The 20,668-nt window shown below is 43.9% G+C and overlaps 1 protein-coding gene across 4 annotated transcripts in view; it reads left to right on the top strand.

Moving 5' to 3' along the window:
* HECW1 (HECT, C2 and WW domain containing E3 ubiquitin protein ligase 1) overlaps positions 1-20,668 on the top strand; it is a 455,383-nt gene that overhangs the window by 139,626 nt on the left and 295,089 nt on the right. For 2 of the 4 annotated variants that reach the window (XM_059397213.1, XM_059397214.1), the window contains exon 2: positions 7,795-7,852. The exons of the other annotated variants lie outside the window; for them this stretch is intronic. In XM_059397213.1, coding sequence (XP_059253196.1) covers positions 7,826-7,852 — 27 coding nt within the window. In that variant the 5' untranslated portion in view covers positions 7,795-7,825. The remainder of the gene's footprint in view (positions 1-7,794; positions 7,853-20,668) is intronic. 4 annotated transcript variants of the gene reach the window in all.

Below are 20,668 nucleotides of genomic sequence, written 5' to 3'. Positions count from 1 at the left end.
TTGCTGTCTCCTCTCAAACATGAGCTGCACAGCCAGGCCTCATAGTATGTGGTGTTCACAAACACTGCCTCATCTCCAGTGCCTGGTGTGCAGTTGAGCCTCAATGAACCCTTGTTGAATATATGACTGAATGGAAAGACTCTTCCCCATGAAGGCCTAGAGGGAGATATATGTCCAGCAAATGAAAACAAACAAAGTTAGGTCATGTTGTGACTCTCTGAGGGTTTTAGACAGCAGACCCAAAGCAAGGTCCTGCTAGTCCTCCTCTGTCTCGTCTCACTGAATTGAGATTGACCAGCAAATCAGACCAATCCCCTGCCAGAGCCATGGTCCCAATCCAAGTCCTGACTACCCTTGTACCTGTGAGGCCCAACTCTAGCACACGTGTAGGGAGAAGGCCTGGATAAGGGGGAACCCTCACCTGGAACCAGGCAGAACCTTGCTCGAGGGGTTCCTTTGAAACTCTGAAGGAAGGTGGAGCTCACCCCACTGAGGAACCCCATAGAGAACCTCTTGCCCCTACTCCAGGAGTGGGTGCAGGGAAGGAAACTTTGGTCCTTCCTACAGGGGGATGTAGGTGGGAGTCTTCCTCTCTGGCTGGTGCTGATATATTAAATGATTGCTTAACAAATAGCACTTAGCAAACGTGTTAATATTTGACCATGCATGGTAGTAAAATATGATCAAACAAACACAAATACTAGCCCAATAAAAAGAATTTGAAACAGAAGGGAATAAAATGCCATTATTCACACACACACACAAAACCAGAATAAGAAAGGTATTCTTCGGCCCACACCCATGATAATTTTAGAAACCATCTTGAAATCTTAAGAAAGAAACCTCGGCTACAGACAGCAAGGACTTTGTGGGACCTATGTGAAGAAAGTTACGACTATTCATTTAAATCAAAATGGGGCACCTGTGTGGCTCAGTCGGTTAAGCATCTGCCTTCAGCTCAGGTCCTGGGATTGACCCAGTCCCACATCAGGCTCCCTGCTCAGTGGGGAGTCTGCTTCCCCCTCTCCCTCTGCCCCTCCCCCCAGCTTGGGCTCCCTCACTCTCTCTCAAATAAATACAATCTTTAAAAAAAAAAAAACAAATTTAATAAGTGGAGAAAGAGATCATGTTCCTGGTTGGAATAACTTAGTGTATAAACCCTTACCCTATTCGTTTGCTAGTTTAACTTAATCCCACTAACAAGATCCATGGGATTTTTATGTTCTAGAATGTGGTCAGTTGAGTGTAAGGATTGCGTTCCATTGAATCTTGGGCAGAGTCTTCTGTGTGGTGTTGCCAGCACTCTGGCCCCCTGCCCTATAAGTGCCTTGTGATAAACATAGCTCTGTTATGGCATCTTTACACATCCCCCTGTGTTCACATTTTATTTGCCCAAATTCTAGACAAATAAAAATGCAAGCAGAAGAATTGATTTCAAAAATTAATAAAGGGAGCGTTTTTGCTACCCAATGTGATCCATTCTTATAAATATATAGTAAATAGGTTTTTATGTTTTACTCTGTGTATATGGATACACACGTACACACAAACCTGAAAACTTTGTGTATCAACGTATGACTAGAAGGAACAGTAGAAGAGATTGATCTTGAAATATGTGAGTTTATAAAAAATTTATTGATTTCTAATATATTAAATGATTGCTTAACAAATAGCACTTAGAAAACTATTTGTAGGGGCAAAAAACCAAAAATGAAACAGATGTTAAATATAATGAACCATACTGGGGTTCCAGAAGGCCCGTCCCCATTACTGTCTTAAAGGTATTACTGACCAAAATAACTTTCTGATCACTGAACAGGAGCTGCCAGGACACTCCTCAGCTCTCGGATTCAGTGCTCTAAGACAGGTTTTGTATTCAGATGGTCTGGTCTGTCTATATTGGTTCCTTTAGGGCAGGGCCAGGTCTGTCTGCGTTCTGGAGCCTGATGCCTAGGTCTGTTCCTCATTCTGTGTACAGCGCTTGGCAAATGACATAACCAGCCCACGCTTCAGCTTCCTCCCATGTAAACTATAGACAGTCGTAGCCACCATCTCGCAACGCTGCTGCAAGGGTTAGGGAGTTCCTCTACGTGAAGCACTTAGAAAGGGGCCTGACGCATCAGAAGCTATACAAATACTAGATATTAGCTCTCACCACAGCGTTTTTCCAGTGTGAAAACGACGCCAGGCAAGTGGTAAACTGTCAACGAATGAACGACTCTGAGCCTGCTTTGCTACTAGCCCCTCTCTGACACTCCAAGGATACAGGCAAACCCCTCAGTTGTCCCCCTCGGGGACAACGCGTGACAGATTTTGAAAATGGAAGCAGAAATTCAGCTCAACCAGCCTTTCTTCTTCTTCGGCCACTTGGAGCATGAAAAGCACTGAGCAGGATGAAGCCTGCACGTACCCATCTTCCATGAGTTTAAATGAGATACTGAAGACAGTGTAAGTGAGCTCCTAGCTGCTGAGGACAGTGAGAAGTCCATATGTTTTGCATAATTCTGCCCCTTCTTATTGCTTATTGTACAAGGAAAATGTTTTGCTAGTCTGTCACTGGAATCTGTTTTTAATGAAAACATCCTGGGATCGGCTATTATTCTTGGAAGACAGCTTTGTAGTGGAGTCAGTCAAGTATGAGTTCTGTTATGAGAGTTTCCCCATCGCAGATGTCCTGTGGATGGATCCTGAAGGTTGAGGAAGAGCAGCCGTGGACTGAGCAGTGGTAAATTTTGGCCCTGGGAAGGGTGGAAGTGGTAGGTTGGGGACCCAGCTCATGCCATGAACTCTGACCCTCGCAGGATGGCTGCTGGGGGCTGCCTCCCCTGTTCCTTACCATCCTGGCTGTAGGACTCAGCCTCACCCCTCCTCCTGGCAATTCCATGCTGCTGCTTAGAGTTGGGGTCTGAGGAACAAGGTACTGGGAGGAGGAAGCTGCACTCACGTATTTACGTTGTTCGCTCTTGGAGTTGGACCTGTCCCGGTAAGGACAAACTGGTCATCTTTGGAACCGGTCTTCCTTAGAATTAGCATGTCATTGGGCTGGGAAGAAAATGTCACATGGAAGTTTGGTGAACTTGGAAGTTGAAAGTCAGGACATCTTTATTTTCCTTCTGTGTATCATGATCAATAGAGCTTTGGTTATGGTTATGCTAGAGAACTGGAGAAGTATATGAATAAATGAAATTCAAAAATACACTAATAAAATGAGGATAAAAAATGAGTAATTCGGGATGCCTGGGTGGCTCAGTTGGTTAAGCAGCTGCCTTCAGCTCAGGTCATGATCCCGGGGTCCTGGGATCGAGTCCCACATCGGGCTCCTTGCTTGGCAGGGAGCCTGCTTCTCCCTCTGCCTCTGCCTGCCTCTTTGTCTGCCTGTGCTCACTCACTCTCCTTCTGTCTCTGGCAAATAAATAAATAAAATCTTAAAAAAAAAAAATGAGTAATTCTGTGGGTATGCTGCCAAGTCCATATTTGGTGAGAAAAGCCTTGCTAGTTTGTCAAAGCCTTTTTTTAAAAATTTTTAATTTAAGATCAATGATCTATATGATGGTAGGGCCTGAGAATTTGGAAGGCATTATAAGTTGTTAATGGCATGAATTGATGTTCGTGATAGGGGCTCATAAAGGCACCTCTTCCCAGAAAAAGGAATTCAGCGGCAGTAGTGCCATTAAGGTTATATGATAGTAAATCTTGTGTGTCCTGAAAATGCAAATGGCATCAAGTCAAGGGGCTAAAAGAAATGAGATCGGGATGAAATGAGACGAGTTAGACCCCCAGTCGTGCTGACAAGCTCATGGTCATGAAATCGAAAATCGGACCAGACTCGTTTGTGTGAGTGCCTTGTCCCACTGGCCATTAGTAGAGGAGTCCTTGCTGTGACAGCAACGTGAGGGAAGTTCTAGTGACACAGCTTGTGACCGGGATCTCTCAACAAGAATCGTTTTATTCAATCAGCGAGTCCAGTATTCTGGTCTCCAAGAAGAAATAAGCTTTTAAAAATCTCATTCCGAACACGAACAGTTGAGCTTAATTTGTCCTTCCAGGCGGGTCCCTTGTGTTGCATTTGGAATTGCCCACGTAGGACTTGGCATCTCCTGTTGGAATTCAGTCGATCCTCACTGTCAATCATCCATTGTGAGGACAACTAAGAATAACTGATAGTCATGATGGCAAGTCTCTTACGGGGGGTGATTGTGCGAGTTGACCAGCTTTCTGAGGCTATGAGACACATCTGCTTAGAGTAACTCTAAATTCTTTTTCAGTATCACAGGCCTCCTGGGAAGGCCAGGATCTCTGGGGCTTTTCTAGAATGTCCAGAAGGTGGCACTTTGAATAGGCTTCCCTGAAACTACTTCTTGGAAATAAGAAACCCACTCTCAACCAGAATATCTAGATTTCTTCAGGGGTGGGTTTATGAGTGACTTCTTGTCATACTGCCTGTATGGCTTGGCATTTTAAACAGCAAATGTACATTTTTTCCCTATGATTACCAAAAAAGGATTTAAAAAAAATCTGTCATCTTTTTCATCTTTTATATTGCCTCCTTTTATCCATTCCACCAATAATGATACAGCTGTCTTCCTCCAAAACTGTTCACTTCCAACATCCAGACCAAAGGGAACAGGAGGCTAGCAAAACAGCAAAAATCCTTTTTAGCACATGATAAATCATTGTGTTATACTTTGTGTATTAGTGTTTAATCTTAGCTCATTTGGGTAGGGACAGATCCATATTGGCCCTGTATATATCTTATCTGCTTTTTTTGATTTTTAATAATGGTAACTTCTCCCCTGGTGACCTGGTAGGAGGGGCAGAGTGTTGACACCTTTCAGCCTTGATCCCTAGAATGATGCTGTTGGACGGCTGGTTTGCAGGGCACGAGCATGGATGTCGGGGCCTCAGGGAGCTGACATGGGAACCAGGAAGGATTGGCCTTGTTGAGGACTGTGCTTGCTGTGCCCTTCCTGCTCTGCTGTTAGGACTTCTACCACAGGCCCTGCTGTAGTGATCTCCAGAAGCATCCTTCCTGCTTAGTTTCCCCACTGCCCTGTGCAGGGCGCTCTGAGAGTCCCCCCAAGGATCAGAGCCCCTCAAGTGCAGTAGAAGAAATTGATAAAACTGCATATAAATGCTCGTGCATTTGAAGGAAGAATTGTGTAATCTCGGGTTACTTTCAAGGTACAACTGTGTCGATCCCCAATACTGCCAGTTGCGCTTTCTTGTTGGGGTTTCCTCTAGTTAAATACTTTGAAGAGCCTGGTGGATTTGTAAGCTTAGATGGGCCAAAAGCAAAGGGTAGGGCACTTTTCCGGTTGCGTTCATATAGACAGGCACCTAGTCCTCTTTTCATTCCTTAACTTCCTTGGGTTTCAACCTATTCCTGATGGAAGAGGTGCCATCCAGGTTCTGGTTGGTGGGGTGGCATGAGATTTTGGAATCTAGAGCTGGATCCTTTTTAATCCCTACTTTGTTTATAAACTCTCCATTCTGCTCTCATTCTTCTTGGCCAGTGTCAAGTTTTACAGCTAAACTATGAAGAAATTGTTTAACAACAAAAAAAAGGAAAGTAAACTGTAAAGTAAAATATACCAGTATTCTCCCAGGTTAATTGCTAAATCAGGAATGTGTGATTTGAATGGTCTTTTTTCCTGTTCTGCTTACTCTTCTAACGTGCATATGCACGTTTGATTAATTGGATCAACATTTGGCTTGGGACAGGTGTACCAAGAGGCTTCTTTCCTATCTTCTAAAGTCTAGACTGTGAGTTGCTCAAGGACATAAACAGTCAGTCCTCGTCATTCAGCAATTCTTTCATCCATCCAATTCTCACTGAACATGGTTAAGTTAAGCCCTTCGACCAGACCTGTGCTTAGTACTGAGGATGGCAGCCGAGCTCCCAGAGAACTTTGTGTTGGCTTCACAAGACAAATGTTAAACAAATAGTTCTTTAGAATTATTTTGGAAAATCCAAAAACAAGTAGTGGGTGTTGTCCCGGAGCACCTGCACTGGCTGGGGAGCCCAGGAGACCAGGGACTAAAGGCTGTGGAAGGGGACTGAGGGAAGCATGTTTCAGACAGAGAGGGCCGTGTCCTGACATCTCCAAGAAAAAGAGAAGCAAGTGTCTCTGAAGACAGCATAGCTCCCCGAGTGGCTGGGGTGTCACATGTGGGGTGTAAAGAGGCGGGCAGGAGGCCCAGATCCATTTTTCACGCTCATATGAAATATCTCGACCTGTCTTCAGCTTTAGCCTAAAGGAAGTGTGCAGCTATGGAAACAAAGAAGAGCCACAGTCTGATGTCCTTTTATAAAAAGCATCCTACCTGTTGTATAGAGTATATATAGGGCACACAGAGGGTGGGGAGATAGGTTTGGGTTAACTGAGATTAGGTAGGAAGGACACTTGGGTCATGATGAAGGAGTAGAAATGATGAGAAGCAATGGATTCTAGAATGGTTAAAAAGTAGTAGCAAAAGGTACTAACAGGGAAAACAAAGTTACTGACAGGGAGACCCAGTGGGTAAACAGCCGTCACTGACTCTGGGCTTTGGGTTCGAGGATAAAGATCCCAACTTCTTTTTGTACTGTCTTTGGGCCGTAAGAAGCCCCAGTGGATGTTGGTTTGGAGTTCAGATGAGAGCTCTGAGTTGTCATGGGAATTTGGGAATTGTCAGTGCTCTGATAGTAATTGAGGCCATGGATGGGAATATAGGAGGGTCTGAAGCCCTCCAACATGGAAAAGGTGAGGGAGGAAGAGCCTGCATATGGGGCAGGGCTGGGGCAACCTGAGGAGCAGCTGGGAAGACAGTGGCCACCATAGGGAAAGATATGAATGCCACAGATGGTGTCCAGAATGGGGAGGAAGGGCACAAAGCAGGAGCCAAGCACATGGGCCTTCAATTCTCCATCCCCTGTGCAAATCTGCTCAGATCAGGGATGAGAATATCATCTGTACATTCAGAATGCAAGCTTGCAACTTGTTTCTTACACAAACCCATCTGTCAGCAAAGCTTCAGGTTTCACTGGGATTTTTGGAAAGCCGATATCATATACCCCTTTTTTCTGGAGTGCAACCATATTGATTCCTTCCATAGCAACTTCAACTTCCAAGGAAGAGGAGTTTTACCAGAGTAAAGACTCATGAACTCCAGAGTGGTACAGGGATTAATAGGACCCTGGTGGAAACACCACCAGCAATTTTCCCGTGTCTGGTGTCTCTCCTCTAAGCTCCTAATTTTGGACCTGGTTTTGCTGTACTGAAATGCAGATGGTGTGGCCAGGGATTGTTATTTGGGGTAATACTCTCCTGGCGACGCAAAGGACAGTATTCACATCTGACTGAGTGCGCTGAGATGAGTCAGTGATATTTCCAGCAGTTTAACTGTAGCTCTGGTTCCTTTGTGCTTGAGGGAATCTGGTAAGTGGGGCATGTCTGAAGATGCATTTAGGAAGTTTTTCCATCTCCTCCCCACAAACCCCACACCAAATCCTTGTTTCCTGAAAAGAAAAAAAAAAAAAAAAATTCCCCCTAGTCCCATGATTCTTATTCCTTGACTGTAAATTTTAAAATCTAAATCAAATGACCCATGCCGCAAAATAACGTGGCTTGCTACCTTGGGTCCACATCACGAGAATGATTTTGATCCTCGTGTGATTTTTCCATTCACCTGGGGATCACCCAAGCCAAATATCTCAATGGGGGTGGCGGGCACGACGTCCTTCTTTCGGGTAATGTCGCTGGTTTTGTTTGCTCGGGATACACGCTGAGTTAACCTCGTTGGCCTTTTCCCCAGGAATTGATGCGCGTACACGTGGTGGGTCATTATGCTGCTGCACCTGTGTAGTGTGAAGGTCAGTGTGTTTTTCTGATTCTAAGAACCCATCCATGTCATTCCATTATAAACCCACTCCGCTCATAATGGAATGTGCCTCAGCCCACCGCCCACCATGGCCGCCCGGCCCAGGAGTTCTCCACGGGCAGCTCTGACATCTGAGATCCATCACCCGTCCCTCCCCTGCCCCCTGCATCCACCCCTATCGACCGTGCTCCATTTCGAGATGATGTTTTTTTGCATGTCAAGTTTCCCTTGTGTGATGTGAACCTACAGTTGTCACAAGTGAATTGATACCTAGAAACAAGCACTCTGGGATGGCCCTTCCAAAATGATAGCAGAGAACTCTGCGGGGCTGTCGGGAACTACCTACGGCTGATGTGAATGCGCTGAAATTCACACGGAGACTAGAGCCGCGGTTTCTCTGGCTCACTCGGTCAGACCACCCACCAGGAGGTTGCTAGTTCATTGGAGGGGGTCTCTTGTAGCTAGGGATGGGGGGGCTTTCCCTGGAAGAGCTTTTCCCGGGTCCCTGCAGACTTCCTGCCACGTCTCCTGCTTCCTGTATATCACAGCTTTACAGCTGTCGGGGACAGCCCTGGTTTGTAATAATCATAGTTCACATTAGTGGACGCTGTGTGTCATGATCTGTGTTAGATGCTTTTGCTGCATGAATCCTCTCTCCCCACAACAATCTGAAGAGGTAGGTATGACCGTCATCCCCATCTTATTTTTGAGGGAACTGGGCATGAAGGGCCGTATCACTGGTGAGTCTCTGGGTGGGTAAGTGAGGAGCAGGGAGGGACCTGCCTATCTGAGCTGGCATCTCCACCCACAGGCCCTAGTGTGGCAACCTGTAAATGAGGCTTTTGTCTGAAAGAAATGAAAAGCTCCCATCTGCATAGTACTTTGCAAATGTACTAAGCATATCTACGTACATATTCAGCTAATCCGTGAACTAGCCCTGCAGGAAGGAGAGCAGAGCCCTGAGATGTTCAGCGAGCATCTCGGCATTCATCAGCTCTCAGAAGGAAGGCAGTCCTCACACTCGGGTCCCTCTTCCACCCCCAGCACTGCCTCCAACTCACCCACGAGGGAGCTGTCTGAATTAGGAAGTTCAGAGTAACGCGCTTAGGGAATGAGCACTTTATGTATTGTGTTCAGGAAGCATTAATTTAGTAGGTAATCCCATGCTGCCAAATGTGCAGGGACAATCCGAGGGCAGTGACTTTAAATGTTTTACTTTAAATGTTAAACTTTTCTTTTCTTACTCTGTTTCCCAGTTTGTTGTGCCGTCAGCAGCCCCTTTATTTCTCTGAGTTTGCTCCGCTACGCATCCACTAGACTTCCCCCTCCGGGAAGGTTCAACTTTCTTTAGGAGAATGCTTTTCCCAACACACAGCAATCCTGTCTGTTTACATTCCCCTGAGACTTTTTGAAATTTTCTCTTTGGCTAGAAAGATACAATAGGAGGACTTAAAAATACCTTTTGGATACATTTAACCTTCTGGAAGAATGTTCTCACTTGCCTCTTTTCAGGACTGGTACCTTGGAAAGTTACAAGCTTTGCCTTGACTGCAACTACAAAGCTAAGTGGGTACACAGATAATCTCAAGGGATTTTATTCAGCAATCCAAGAAACACGCTGTCCATCTATTCTCCCTTGACATTCATGGAAGTGAGCGCTACCTGATTAACAGGAGGGAGAAGACAGAGATCAGACTTATGTTCCCAAAGCACTTACTTTGTGAAATATAAGCATAACCCCAACTTCCTACACAACAATGACACTAGAAACAACCTTATCCCCAGTTTCTGTGGAAAGTCAGTGCAAAACTCCTTGTCCCAAATTGCATCATAAAGGAATGTTACAGCCCCATTACTAATGTGTATTTTGTTGAGACCTTCAAAACTGAAAATAATCCCAAGGTTTCCTATGCCTTTCTGTAATACTTTCCCAGAAGATTCACCATGGTCCAGAAGAAGTCTGCATTACTAGCTGGATTTATTAAAAAAAAAAAAAAAAATCTGGAGATGAACGAGAGAAGACTAATGCAGATATCTGACCATTTTATGCAGATATACTTTTCAGGTTCTGGAATGATCCTGAGCAGGATGAATGCTAATCTCTAGAAGAAGCCCCAATAAGGGGGAATTTCATACTGAGACCAGGGATTCTCAACCAGGGATAGGTCTCAGATCAGTAAGTATAGCTTTGTGTGTGGAGCCCAGTCATCTGCATTTGTAAAAGTCTCAGGGGTGATTCTTATATGCACCCCTGGCTAAGAACTAGTGGCCAAAACTGATGGGAATTAAACCTCTCTGTGTCTGTGAATGAGAATAGAACCTAAATCTATACTGCAGATCTTCATGCTAGAGAGAGGATCTTGTTGCTCAAAGACAGGCTTCCTAAAGCCTGTAAAAGGTCCATTTTGGAAAAGCAAACAAACATTAGGGTTTATGTGTTGCAATGATTAGCTTCTGTGTGTCTGTCGGGTCCCCCAGGGCATAGATACTGGTTGTGCAAGAGAGAAGTAACACTTGTGAAAGGAGAGAGGAAGGAAAACTGGTTGGGGCCTTCAGCCTGACGGTCTCCACCACCCCGGGGGGACCCTTGGGAGCAAAGCCTGAGGGCTCAGAAACACCCATGTTGGGTGGGGAACGGCCAGGCACTTGGAGCCCCACTGAGCTCGGAGCACTGTAAGAAGACCGCGACCACACCCTGTAAACTGTGGGGTCCCTGGAGGAGTTGGCAGCTGGAAACAATGAGTCCTTAGCGCCATTGTTTGCCACATACTCCAGAGACTTCATAAAAAATCGGGTCAGAAGCAGCTGGAGGCAGAATGAAGATGGGGTCTTTGCAGGAAATCTCTGTCTTCTGTAGAGGGAGAGGGGGGAACGGAAAAAAGAGGGAGACAAACTTGGCTCATTAGACTTCTCTCTGTGTGAGGGCATGTGCTAGAAGCCAGGGCTTGGTAGAACAGGGCATGAAGATTTGAGGGATCTTAAAAACTCCTCATGTAGGAAGTGAAGTCCAGAGAGGTTGTGCACCATCCCAGATCATTCAGAGGGTAGGACTCAAGGGATCCATGGGGTCAACCTCTGCCCCACCCAGCTTCACGTCTGCCCCGAGACCATACACCCCTCCTGAAACAGAATGTTCCTTGTCTCTTCATCCTCCTTGACCTCAATCTCTGTATGACAGAAAGAAATTGTATGTCTTCCTAACTTTAGTGTTTTTGTCAAAAAGTCTTCCAAACTGAAAATGATCCCAAAGTTTCCTACATCCTCTCCCCACACCATCACTTCCTGGAGGTGAGTTCTGTATCTAGAATGTGTTAGTAGACAGAGGTGGGGATCCTTGGGCATCTGAAGCCCACAGCCAGCTTCCCTAAATAGCCACCATATCTCTGTCTTCCTTTTCAGTTATAGTCATTCAGGCATAAATGGACAGTCATCAAAGGCCTTGAAGTCCATCCCACAATGGTTCATCTTGACACCAGTAGAAAACCAGCCAAAGAGAATCTTGAATTCTCTTCATTTATTGGCTTGGGAACTGAACTGAAAGATCCACCGCTCACTCCTTCCCCTCCTCCTCCACCTCTCCCATCCCTCTCCCCCTCATAGACTGCAGGTTCCGAAGCCCCGAGCCACTGGATAGAAATAACTAGTAGAGAAGCTCTGATGCTCCCTGCACGTGAAGCCACAAACTCTAGACCTCACTGAGTTGGGGACCACCAGGCTCTCCCCACAGCTGTTCTCCACTCAGTGCCTTGAATTCAGCTTTACTGGGCTATGAGAGAGAAATTGTGTATCTCGCACTGCTAATGGGTGAGCTGAGTCATGCCCTTGGCAGAGTCAAGGGACTACATCAAGGAGACCAGTATCCTTAGGTGAACCTAGAAGGGTTCTGACCTGACAGAGGAGGTCTCCTTCAGGGGCTACTCGCCCTCTGCCCCCCAACACAGGATGGGCACCCCCTCCTCATCTCGCTCAGAACCCAGATCACCTGGGGAGCGTTGGCTCGCTCTGATACCAGGGAGGAGCTCTGCTACCGGTATTTTCTCATTAGGAAGCAGCAATCTCAGGCCAGAAATAAAACTCTCCTGCTGACTTGCTCACAGCCTGTCCCAATAATTGTTCTGAGCGTCATCTGACGCAGCAGTCCCAGCAGAACGGGCCACGCAGGCTCAACTCTGTCCACCATGCCCAGCAGGACCAGAGCCTCCAGCACAGAGCAAGGCTGTGGCATTGAACATCCTCTTGGTCTGCCCTTTAGAAGGTGTCTTGTTTTGAATACATGATCTGTCCTGTTCTTTCAAAGTAAGTGCTTTTATCCAAGGTCTGGGCTGTCCTTTAAACATATTTTTCTCTCACTTAAAGGGAAGTGTATTTCTAGTTATTTCTAGGCTCTTTTGTGGACTCAGCTTGAGAAAAGGAGACAGGTAAGGGAAGAGCGCTTTTGTGTGCAACTTAAAGATCGGTTGAAACTAGGGCATGCACATTGCAAAGCTGTTTTCCTCAGACAGCAGGTGGCTGGAAACATGCGTGTGTAGCTAATTGTCTGGAGCTTTGCTTTTGAAGTAGCGTGTAGTGAGTGGTTTTGTTCAAACAAGGGAGTGCCGGCTTTATATGTAGCCCCAAATGAGACGCCTCTCTTCTTGGAAGTGCTGGATTTAGAACCTGAATCTTCTTTTTCAGCAAGAACTAGAAGTCCCTTCATACTGCTTTTTTATACCCTTATGCCCATTTGCATCGTGCCGAGTTCTTAGAGAACACAGCATTGCTGGGATCCTGCTGCTGTCTGAGTCCAGCACTGTGTGTCAGCAGATGTTGGTTCTGGGTCTGTCTGGCTTAGTTATGCTTTCTTAGCGAAGAGTCGTGTTTTACATGATTTCAAACAATAAGTCAGTATGTGAGTGATCACGGCCAAATATATACTATACCAAGAATGGATATCTATTTTCTTTTGTCTCTTGCAGATTTTTTGGGTTTTTTCCCCCATAAAGTAGAAATAGGATTTTGGAGTATTTTATTCTCTGTAAAAGTTTTGGATATAAATTACCCATGTCACTCTGGCCTCATGAACTGTTAGTTGTTAGATATCAGACCCTAGGATAAGGGTCCTAAGACACAGACTCATTCTGATTTGGATGATGGAGATGGAGATATGGACCCGTCATGCATTATTAATTTGGCAACTGTTTATTGAGCACCTACTGTGTACCAGACACAGTTGTGTTGGAGACATGGTCGTGAACAAATAGGCTCCTGCCCTCATGGGGATTTCTACCTAGTTGTGGGAGGGGGTTTTTCAGAAATTAAAGTAAGTATACAGTATGATGTCAGGAATTGGGACGTTCTACGAAGAAAGAGAGAGCAGGGTAAGGTTAGGTAGAGAAGGGTAGAGAAGGTAGAGAAGAGAGGACCCGGGGACACCTCGCATTGCCTGCTTTGCCATTGTACCCCAGCTTTGGGTATCATCTCCAAAAACTCATGTTATCTCTGAACTTGCTTAAAAATTTAACCCAGAAGTTATCAAGTCATCACTGCTATCCTTCCTCGCAAGATTATTTTATTGGGCTGCATTTTTTTTTTATAGTTGTTGTTGGTTTTTTATTGAGGAAGGGTTTGATTCTATTGATGAATTTATTGAAAAAAAACAGACAATTTGATATAAAAATTCAAAGTCTGAGCTTCTTTTGAAAAAAAAATCAATAGTTCTTACAGTATCTGGTCCACGTGTGCTTGGCAGCAATTGTTGGGAGCTGAGGGAGGCAGTCCCTGTTAAATCAGGGGGCGTATGACCTTCAGATTGTCATTGTTTCCACTTTGCTCACCTCCTGCTGGCCTCTCAAGGCAACCCCTGCTCCAGCCCATTTTGATGCCAGTCGTGCAATGCTCAGAGCGGTGGTATACGAGGGACTACGAGGGAGCCTTGCTTCCTGGATGGGTGCTGGGGATCTTACCCTTCACACAGGATCTCACATAGCCCGGCAGAGCAGGGGACTCAATGATTTACACTTCTTTCACTCATGACAGTTGCAGGTCTAAGTAACTAAGAAGCTCTTGGAGTTATGGGTCCCATTACACTCCTGCCTAATTAAAACTCAAGCCCATTCTTTTGTTATTTCATCTTTTGTCCTTTATCAATTCAGTCCACCGAAACCTTCCCGGACTTTCTCTTCTCCAAAATGCAATTAACCCAAGTATGTTACTTTGTTCCAATTACCATTTATTTCATTTCAGTGTGGCTTTCCATAGTATGATGCCATTCGTTACCTGGCATCAGAGTGTGACTACAGGAATTCCAAGAGCTAGACCTGAGGCTCCTGGGTCACATGCCCTGGGATCCTCAGGTCACCTCCCAAGAAGGGTAGCGTTCAGGAGTGTCCTCCTCCTTGTTTGAACTGGTTCAACCAGTGTTTGGATATTTCTGAATGTATATAATTGTCATAACCATATGTTTGCGGTCCCCCAATCAGTATGTGTGATTTTCATTTAAATCCATGATGGATACTAGATTCTTTGCTAGGCAATGCCCTCTCCCCTATTGCACATGTCCCTCCTCATGTCAGAATCACACATCTGAGTGTCCTTTACAACATTTTGCCCTGGTTAGTATACCTGTCAGTGAAGGGCAGTTTGACCCTCACTCACAGGCCTGTGCTCATTTTTCGGGAGTGGATCTCTTTGAACCCACCACAGGGTTGCAGCTGCCTCAATGCAGAAACCAACAACTCTGGCATCAGCTGGAAGCTCAGACACGCAGACTGCCAGGCCCATTCGGGAAATGCTAATTCAGTATCTGCCATTTTAATAAGTGTCCCAGGAAATTCATGTAGACCTTTAAGCATTGACCACAATATAAAATGTCCTTGGGAACTAAGTATTTATCAAAACATCTTAATGGTCATTAGGGAAAAAACAATCTGTCAGTGTAGTTGAACAGAGGATGTAGAACGTGGAAAAAGCAATTAAAGTCCCTAAAAAACGGTTGTTAAATTAAATAAGATGTTATTACCAGTCAGGCGAGACAGAAAAGTGATTAAGAGCTGACGTGGGAGTCCAGTGGCCAACAGCTAGGTTCCTTGAGGAAGTTACCAGCCCGGTCCTCTGCAAGTTCCCCTGCTCAGTAGATAGAACCTTCCATAGGGCTTGGAAATACATCTTCAGCTGCCTGGGATCCACCAGTGAAGACTGCTTCAGTAGCTTTCTGCTGAGAGGCAAGCATCTAATTTCTGAAAAATTTTCAGGTCGTTTTGAAGCCCAGTTGAGTTTGGGAACCACAGGCCCCTCATGGAGCCTCTAACTCCCCTTTTCTCAAAGGAGGACAGTAACGTGGGTTTTTTAGAGAACTTAATGGTAGCACAAAGACAAAGATTGTGTCAAATGCCTTACACAGAGTAGCTGTTCAACACAAGTAGTGATCATGGCGAGGGTGATGATAGGGATGGGGATGACGGTGATGATGGATCATAGATTCTTAACGAGGTGCTGGGGAAGACAGTGGTGGGAGCACTGATGATGGTGATGATGATGTTGATGGTGTAGGTTCCACTTACAGGCCTGCTGGATAGGCACCGATCTGCATCCTTTTTTCTGAAATAGAAGCTTTACTTTATATATGGATCAGTGTGGAAGCCCAGTAACAGAAATTGTCAGAATAAATAGGATTATTTTATTCTGGTGTCTGCTAGGCCTGCACCAGATATGAATCCTCCTTTTTAATAATTCTGGGTGTTCTATTTTAAGTTTTTACATTTATTTTTAATGGAAGTATAGCTGACCTATTATACTAAGAGGAACAAGCTTCCAGTTATAAAATAAACAAGTCATGGGGGCAAAAAGTACAGCATAGGGAATAATAATGATGGTGTTTTATGTTTACCTTGTACTTTCAGTTTTCCGGGTGCTTTGCTGTACATCATCTCCCTTGACATTCCGTTTGATCTTAAGGGATGCACAGAGCTCTCGTGTGATCTTAACATCACTGGATAAGGACACAGAGAAGCAAGGGGCTTGCTTAACTCTGCTTACTGCACAACCTCAAAGGGGCTCAGGTCTTTGGACCCTGGGTCTCTATAGAAACCCTATAGAAACTGTTTGCTGTTTTTATACTAAAAGCTCATTGTTTTTTTAAAGATTTATTTATTTATTTGACAAAGTGAGAGAGAGACCGCGAGGGAGGGAACACAAGCAAGGAGAGTGGGAGAGGGAGATGCAGGCTTCCCACTGATCAGGGAGTCTGATGCGGGGCTCGATCCCAGGACTCTGGGATCATGACCTGAGCCGAAGGCAGAAGCTTAGCCAACTGAGCCACCCAGGGGTCCCTAAAAGTTCATATTAAGGAAAGTTTCCCTGGCAAATCTTTTTGGTTGAGGGCTGATGAATCCCCACCAGTTGTTAGATTAATAGTTGTCTGGGAAATATCTTTGTTTCCTGAGTCAAGTGCTAAGTTAGTCTTACTTTTAGATCTTTTCAAATCTGAGGCCAGAGAGGATTTTTTTTTTTTTTTTAATGGAGAATCAATGACCACTGAGAGCAAAATAATAAAGGCCCACTTAACTGAAAAATAACATGATTCTGGTAATTATTAGAAGAAAATATGATATGGTCCACTAACCCTATATTATAGTACTTGTATCTGCAATTTTTCATGAATTCCCTAAGGTAATTAGTTTTATGAAGTATTGCCAGGTGGCACTTTTCTACTTTCCGAGCCCACTTGGAAATCTCCAATAAACACTTCGACTGGAAAGCTATGTCAAGAAGTTTTGCAGAATGTACTAGAGAGCATATCTATCAAACATTAAGTCAATACACAGTCCACTGACACCACCCTCCTGGAAACCTCGACAAAAAGCTCCTTGCCTCCTCCACCATTGTTTTTCCTTGGCAGAGAGTTCACCCCTCCAGCTCGCCAGAACATGATATAGGAGAGTGTGTGGGGACCCAGGGCCCTCTCAGCTCCAGCTGCTTTGAATTGTCATCCCTCCTCCCCTCTCTGCCAGCGCTGGTCCTACCTCTCAGAGAAATGGCCAGTCTCTACTCTCTTGAAAACCACAGGACCAACTGTAACTTTTATCTAAAATTGTGTCCACCCCAAGGCCCTGTGGTGTCACTAGGAGGAAGGATTTTGAATTACTTTCTCTCAAGTCACTTTCTCATTACTCACTGGGCAGTCCAGTATACTCATTCCAGTAATCCACTTTCTGTTTTTTTAGCATCTGTGTGTGAAAAGAGTAATTGCAAGTCAAGAAGGGGAGCACAATGTCTTGGTTAATTGTTATGATAGATTAAAAATCAGTGTCCCAATTCTACATTATTTAAGAATTAGGCATGTAGGGCGGCTGGGTGGCTCAGTGGGTTAAGCCACTGCCTTCGGCTCAGGTCATGATCTCAGGGTCCTGGGATCGAGTCCTGCATTGGGCTATCTGCTCAGTGGGGGGCCTGCTTCCCTCTCTCTCTCTCTCTCTCTCTGCCTGCCTCTCTGTCTGCCTGTTATCTCTCTCTGTCAAATAAATAAATAAAATCTTAAAAAAAAAAAAAAAATTAGGCATCTAGAAGCCCAATAGGTGTGCCCAGTGCAATCCACATTGCTAACCCATTTATGATGATTCCTCATCTGGAATCCTACTTTCAAGCTAGGAAGTTTGAAATGAAAACAACTGAGGTGCTACAGATACTTTCTTACTATAGATTCATTACTTCATAAATATTTATAGAGTGGTCACTCTGGGCCAGATGCTGTGCTGTATGGAGTCTACTGAAAGAAAAAACTCACTCAAACCATAACCCATATGGGCATTCAGAAGGAAAAGAACATTGCTCTATGAACGCATGTAAGGGGGATATTTACCTAAACTGGGATTTAGGAAGTGTACCTGAGGAAGGGACGGTTACCGGGGAATTGACATATGAATTATAGTTAACGAGGTAAGGAGGGGAGATTTTCTTATTATAAAAACTAATGTCATCTGCTTCCAAGAAAATATGACCTCATTATTTAACATGGAGGGGTGTGAAAAATAAAGCAAGTTAATATTTTCTAGTTCATTTTTCCAGAACAATCTTCATAATATCTAAAGTGTACTGCTCTTTACCTTGCAAACCACCTCCTGTATTTCTAGGCAATTGTTCTTCATGTTATCACATACTCTAGATCAGTAGTAGGCTCTCATAATATTTTGAGAGTCTTCAAGGAAAGAATAATGACTGGCTATCTACTTTATCCAACTACCCAAAATAATAAATTTGCAGAGTTAGTATGTTGGTCACAGAGCCGTGTATGACAGAAGAGGTCTACTGAGCACCATAAAAGGGAAGAATTACATTTCAAGCCAAGTAAAAATATAGCAGAGTAAAAGATGAGCACCTAAGTAATTTCTCCCAATTACTAATACCATAGTGAAATGCTGGAATAATTAATAAGTAATGCATTATCCTAATGTGTGCCAAGGGAGTAATTGGTTAAGTAAAATCTACTGCCCTCAAAGCATTATTTCTTAGAAGAGCGCATTCTCCTCTTTATCTCCTTCCTCTGTAATGGCTCCCCCTCCCCTCCCCTTCAAGGGAAAAAAAAATGGATATAGATACGTATTGTCAATCATTCGTTTGATTCTATTTATGCTCTGTTAGGCTCAGTTTCAACCTGAGATCTAAATATTTTAGTATAATTGGTACAGAAATCAGGAAACAAAAAGGAAAAATGTTGACTCTTTTCCTGTTCCAGAATTAACAATTTGTGTTACAGTATTACTACTAGGCATTTGCTCATTCTTTCCATTGTTCATTCATTCTGTGACCCTTAACTGATTACCATAGTAAGAGCTGTGGGGTTCCCCAAATGGACAAGACACAAACAGATGTTTGATAAATATGGCATGTGTGTTGATATTCCAAGAGGAGACGTTAGTAGTCATTCATAAAAGACTTTTGTGGTCAAGTAAGCTAGAGATACACTGGATTGAGGCAAACATTCGATTTCTTCGCTGCAGGACCTCTCAGAGAGTTTCAGGTGTGTGAGAGGGAAATTCAGAAATGTAACATTTTTTTTTTTAAACATCATCCACTGACTCGTGATTCCTTGCTTATGCCCTGGGATTTGTACATTTAAGCAGGATTCTGCCTTCCAGGTAAGGAGGCAGACATTAGCAGAGCCCATTAGGACCCCTAGCAGGAAGCATGGGGATCTGCTCAGACTTCTCTCTGGGATGGAGGGACAGTGGCAAACCTCTAGTGGTGAAGAGGTAGAAAACCAGGACAAACCATAGTCATACAGACCAAGCAAACTTGATGGCAATTTATTTTATTTGCATTACTAATTTTAATAATATTAAGCATTAATAGTAAAAGCAAAGCTTTGAGGGTCAATAAGGTCAGGAATTTCGGCAGACTGGATAAAGTCTGTAGGCTCTTGCTTCAGATTTTTTAGGTTTGTATCTATGTTTTGCCACTGCTGATTTCTATGACCCAAGGCAAGTTACCTTACCTCTCTAAAGTTCAATTTTTTTCATATGTAAATGGAAATTACAATAACAATACTGCAAAGAAAGAAAGAGAATCCTTATGTAAGTATATGTTACAATGTATATAATTGCTAATATTCTATTTTGATCTACGAAACTGCAGTTTCATAAGGCTCACAGTGATAAGGTTAAAATGCCTTGTCTTTTTTCTGACACAAAAATGTGGTTCTCCTATTCTCTGACATTAACCAGGTGTCCAGAGATTCAGTTCACTTCTGACACTAACTCCCAGAATCAGCATAGACCCTATAGTTTAAGGACTCAGCCCCATTACACTGCTCCTCTCTTTAGGCCCTACCTACAAATGGGGTGCCCAGGCCAATTATAAATTCTTCCCAGCCAAGTATAAATTCCAGGGTTCCCGTAACTCCTCCTGGTGATCAATAGTTTAGTGGAAAGACTTACAGAACTCAGAAAAACACTATTCTTAACATTGTAGTGTATCATAAATCATTCCTGTTAGCAGCCAGAGAGACATAGAGCAAGATCCTAAAAGGTATAGGCACATAGGAGCCTCCGTTTCTGTAGAGCTGGGGTGCCTCTTGGCATATATGGATTTATTCACCAACCTGGAAACTCCCCTGAACCCCGTCATTAGGAGTTTTTAATGGAGGCTTCATTAGGTAGGCATGATTGATTAATACATTGGCCATTGGCACCTGATCTGAAAGTTCCAATGTTATGATTGCAGGTTTGGTTTTTCTGGTGACCAGACCCATCCTAAAGCTCAGAGCCCATGAAGAGTCACCTCATCAGCATAAATTCAGGCATGGTTGAAAGGGGCTTATGCAAATAAGAAAAGATGATCTTATTACTCAGGAAAATTCCAAGGGTTTACGTAGCTCTGTGCCAGAACTGAGGACAAAAACCAAATATAAGACCTGAAACCACACACCTCTTATAAGAACAAATGTAAATACATATCTCCTAAGAACAGAAAATTCTCAAACTGAATCAATCATCTATTTATTTATTTGAAAGAGAGAGAGAGAACAAGCTGGGGGAGCAGCAGGCAGAGAGAGAATGGGGGAAGCAGGCTTCTCGCTGAGCAGGGAGCCCTATGCAGGGCTCTATCCCAGGACTCCGAGATTATGAACTGAGCTCATGGTAGACACTTAACTAACTGAGCCACCCACATGTTCCATGTATATCATATTTAAAGGAGATGTCTATAAAGTAAATGATTAAGAGAGAAAAATGAGAAATAAAAACAATAAAAGTCAGCTTACTATCAAGTCAAGTACTGTTTTCTGGGAAAATTTTCTTAATGTGACAAGGATGATAATACTATATTGATGAAAACT

Source organism: Mustela nigripes, chromosome 4, assembly GCF_022355385.1.
Source record: "Mustela nigripes isolate SB6536 chromosome 4, MUSNIG.SB6536, whole genome shotgun sequence".
In the NCBI taxonomy this organism is placed as follows: Eukaryota; Metazoa; Chordata; class Mammalia; order Carnivora; family Mustelidae; genus Mustela; species Mustela nigripes.
The sequence above is the reverse complement of the archived record's forward strand: the minus strand, read 5'-3'. Positions and strand labels throughout refer to the sequence as shown.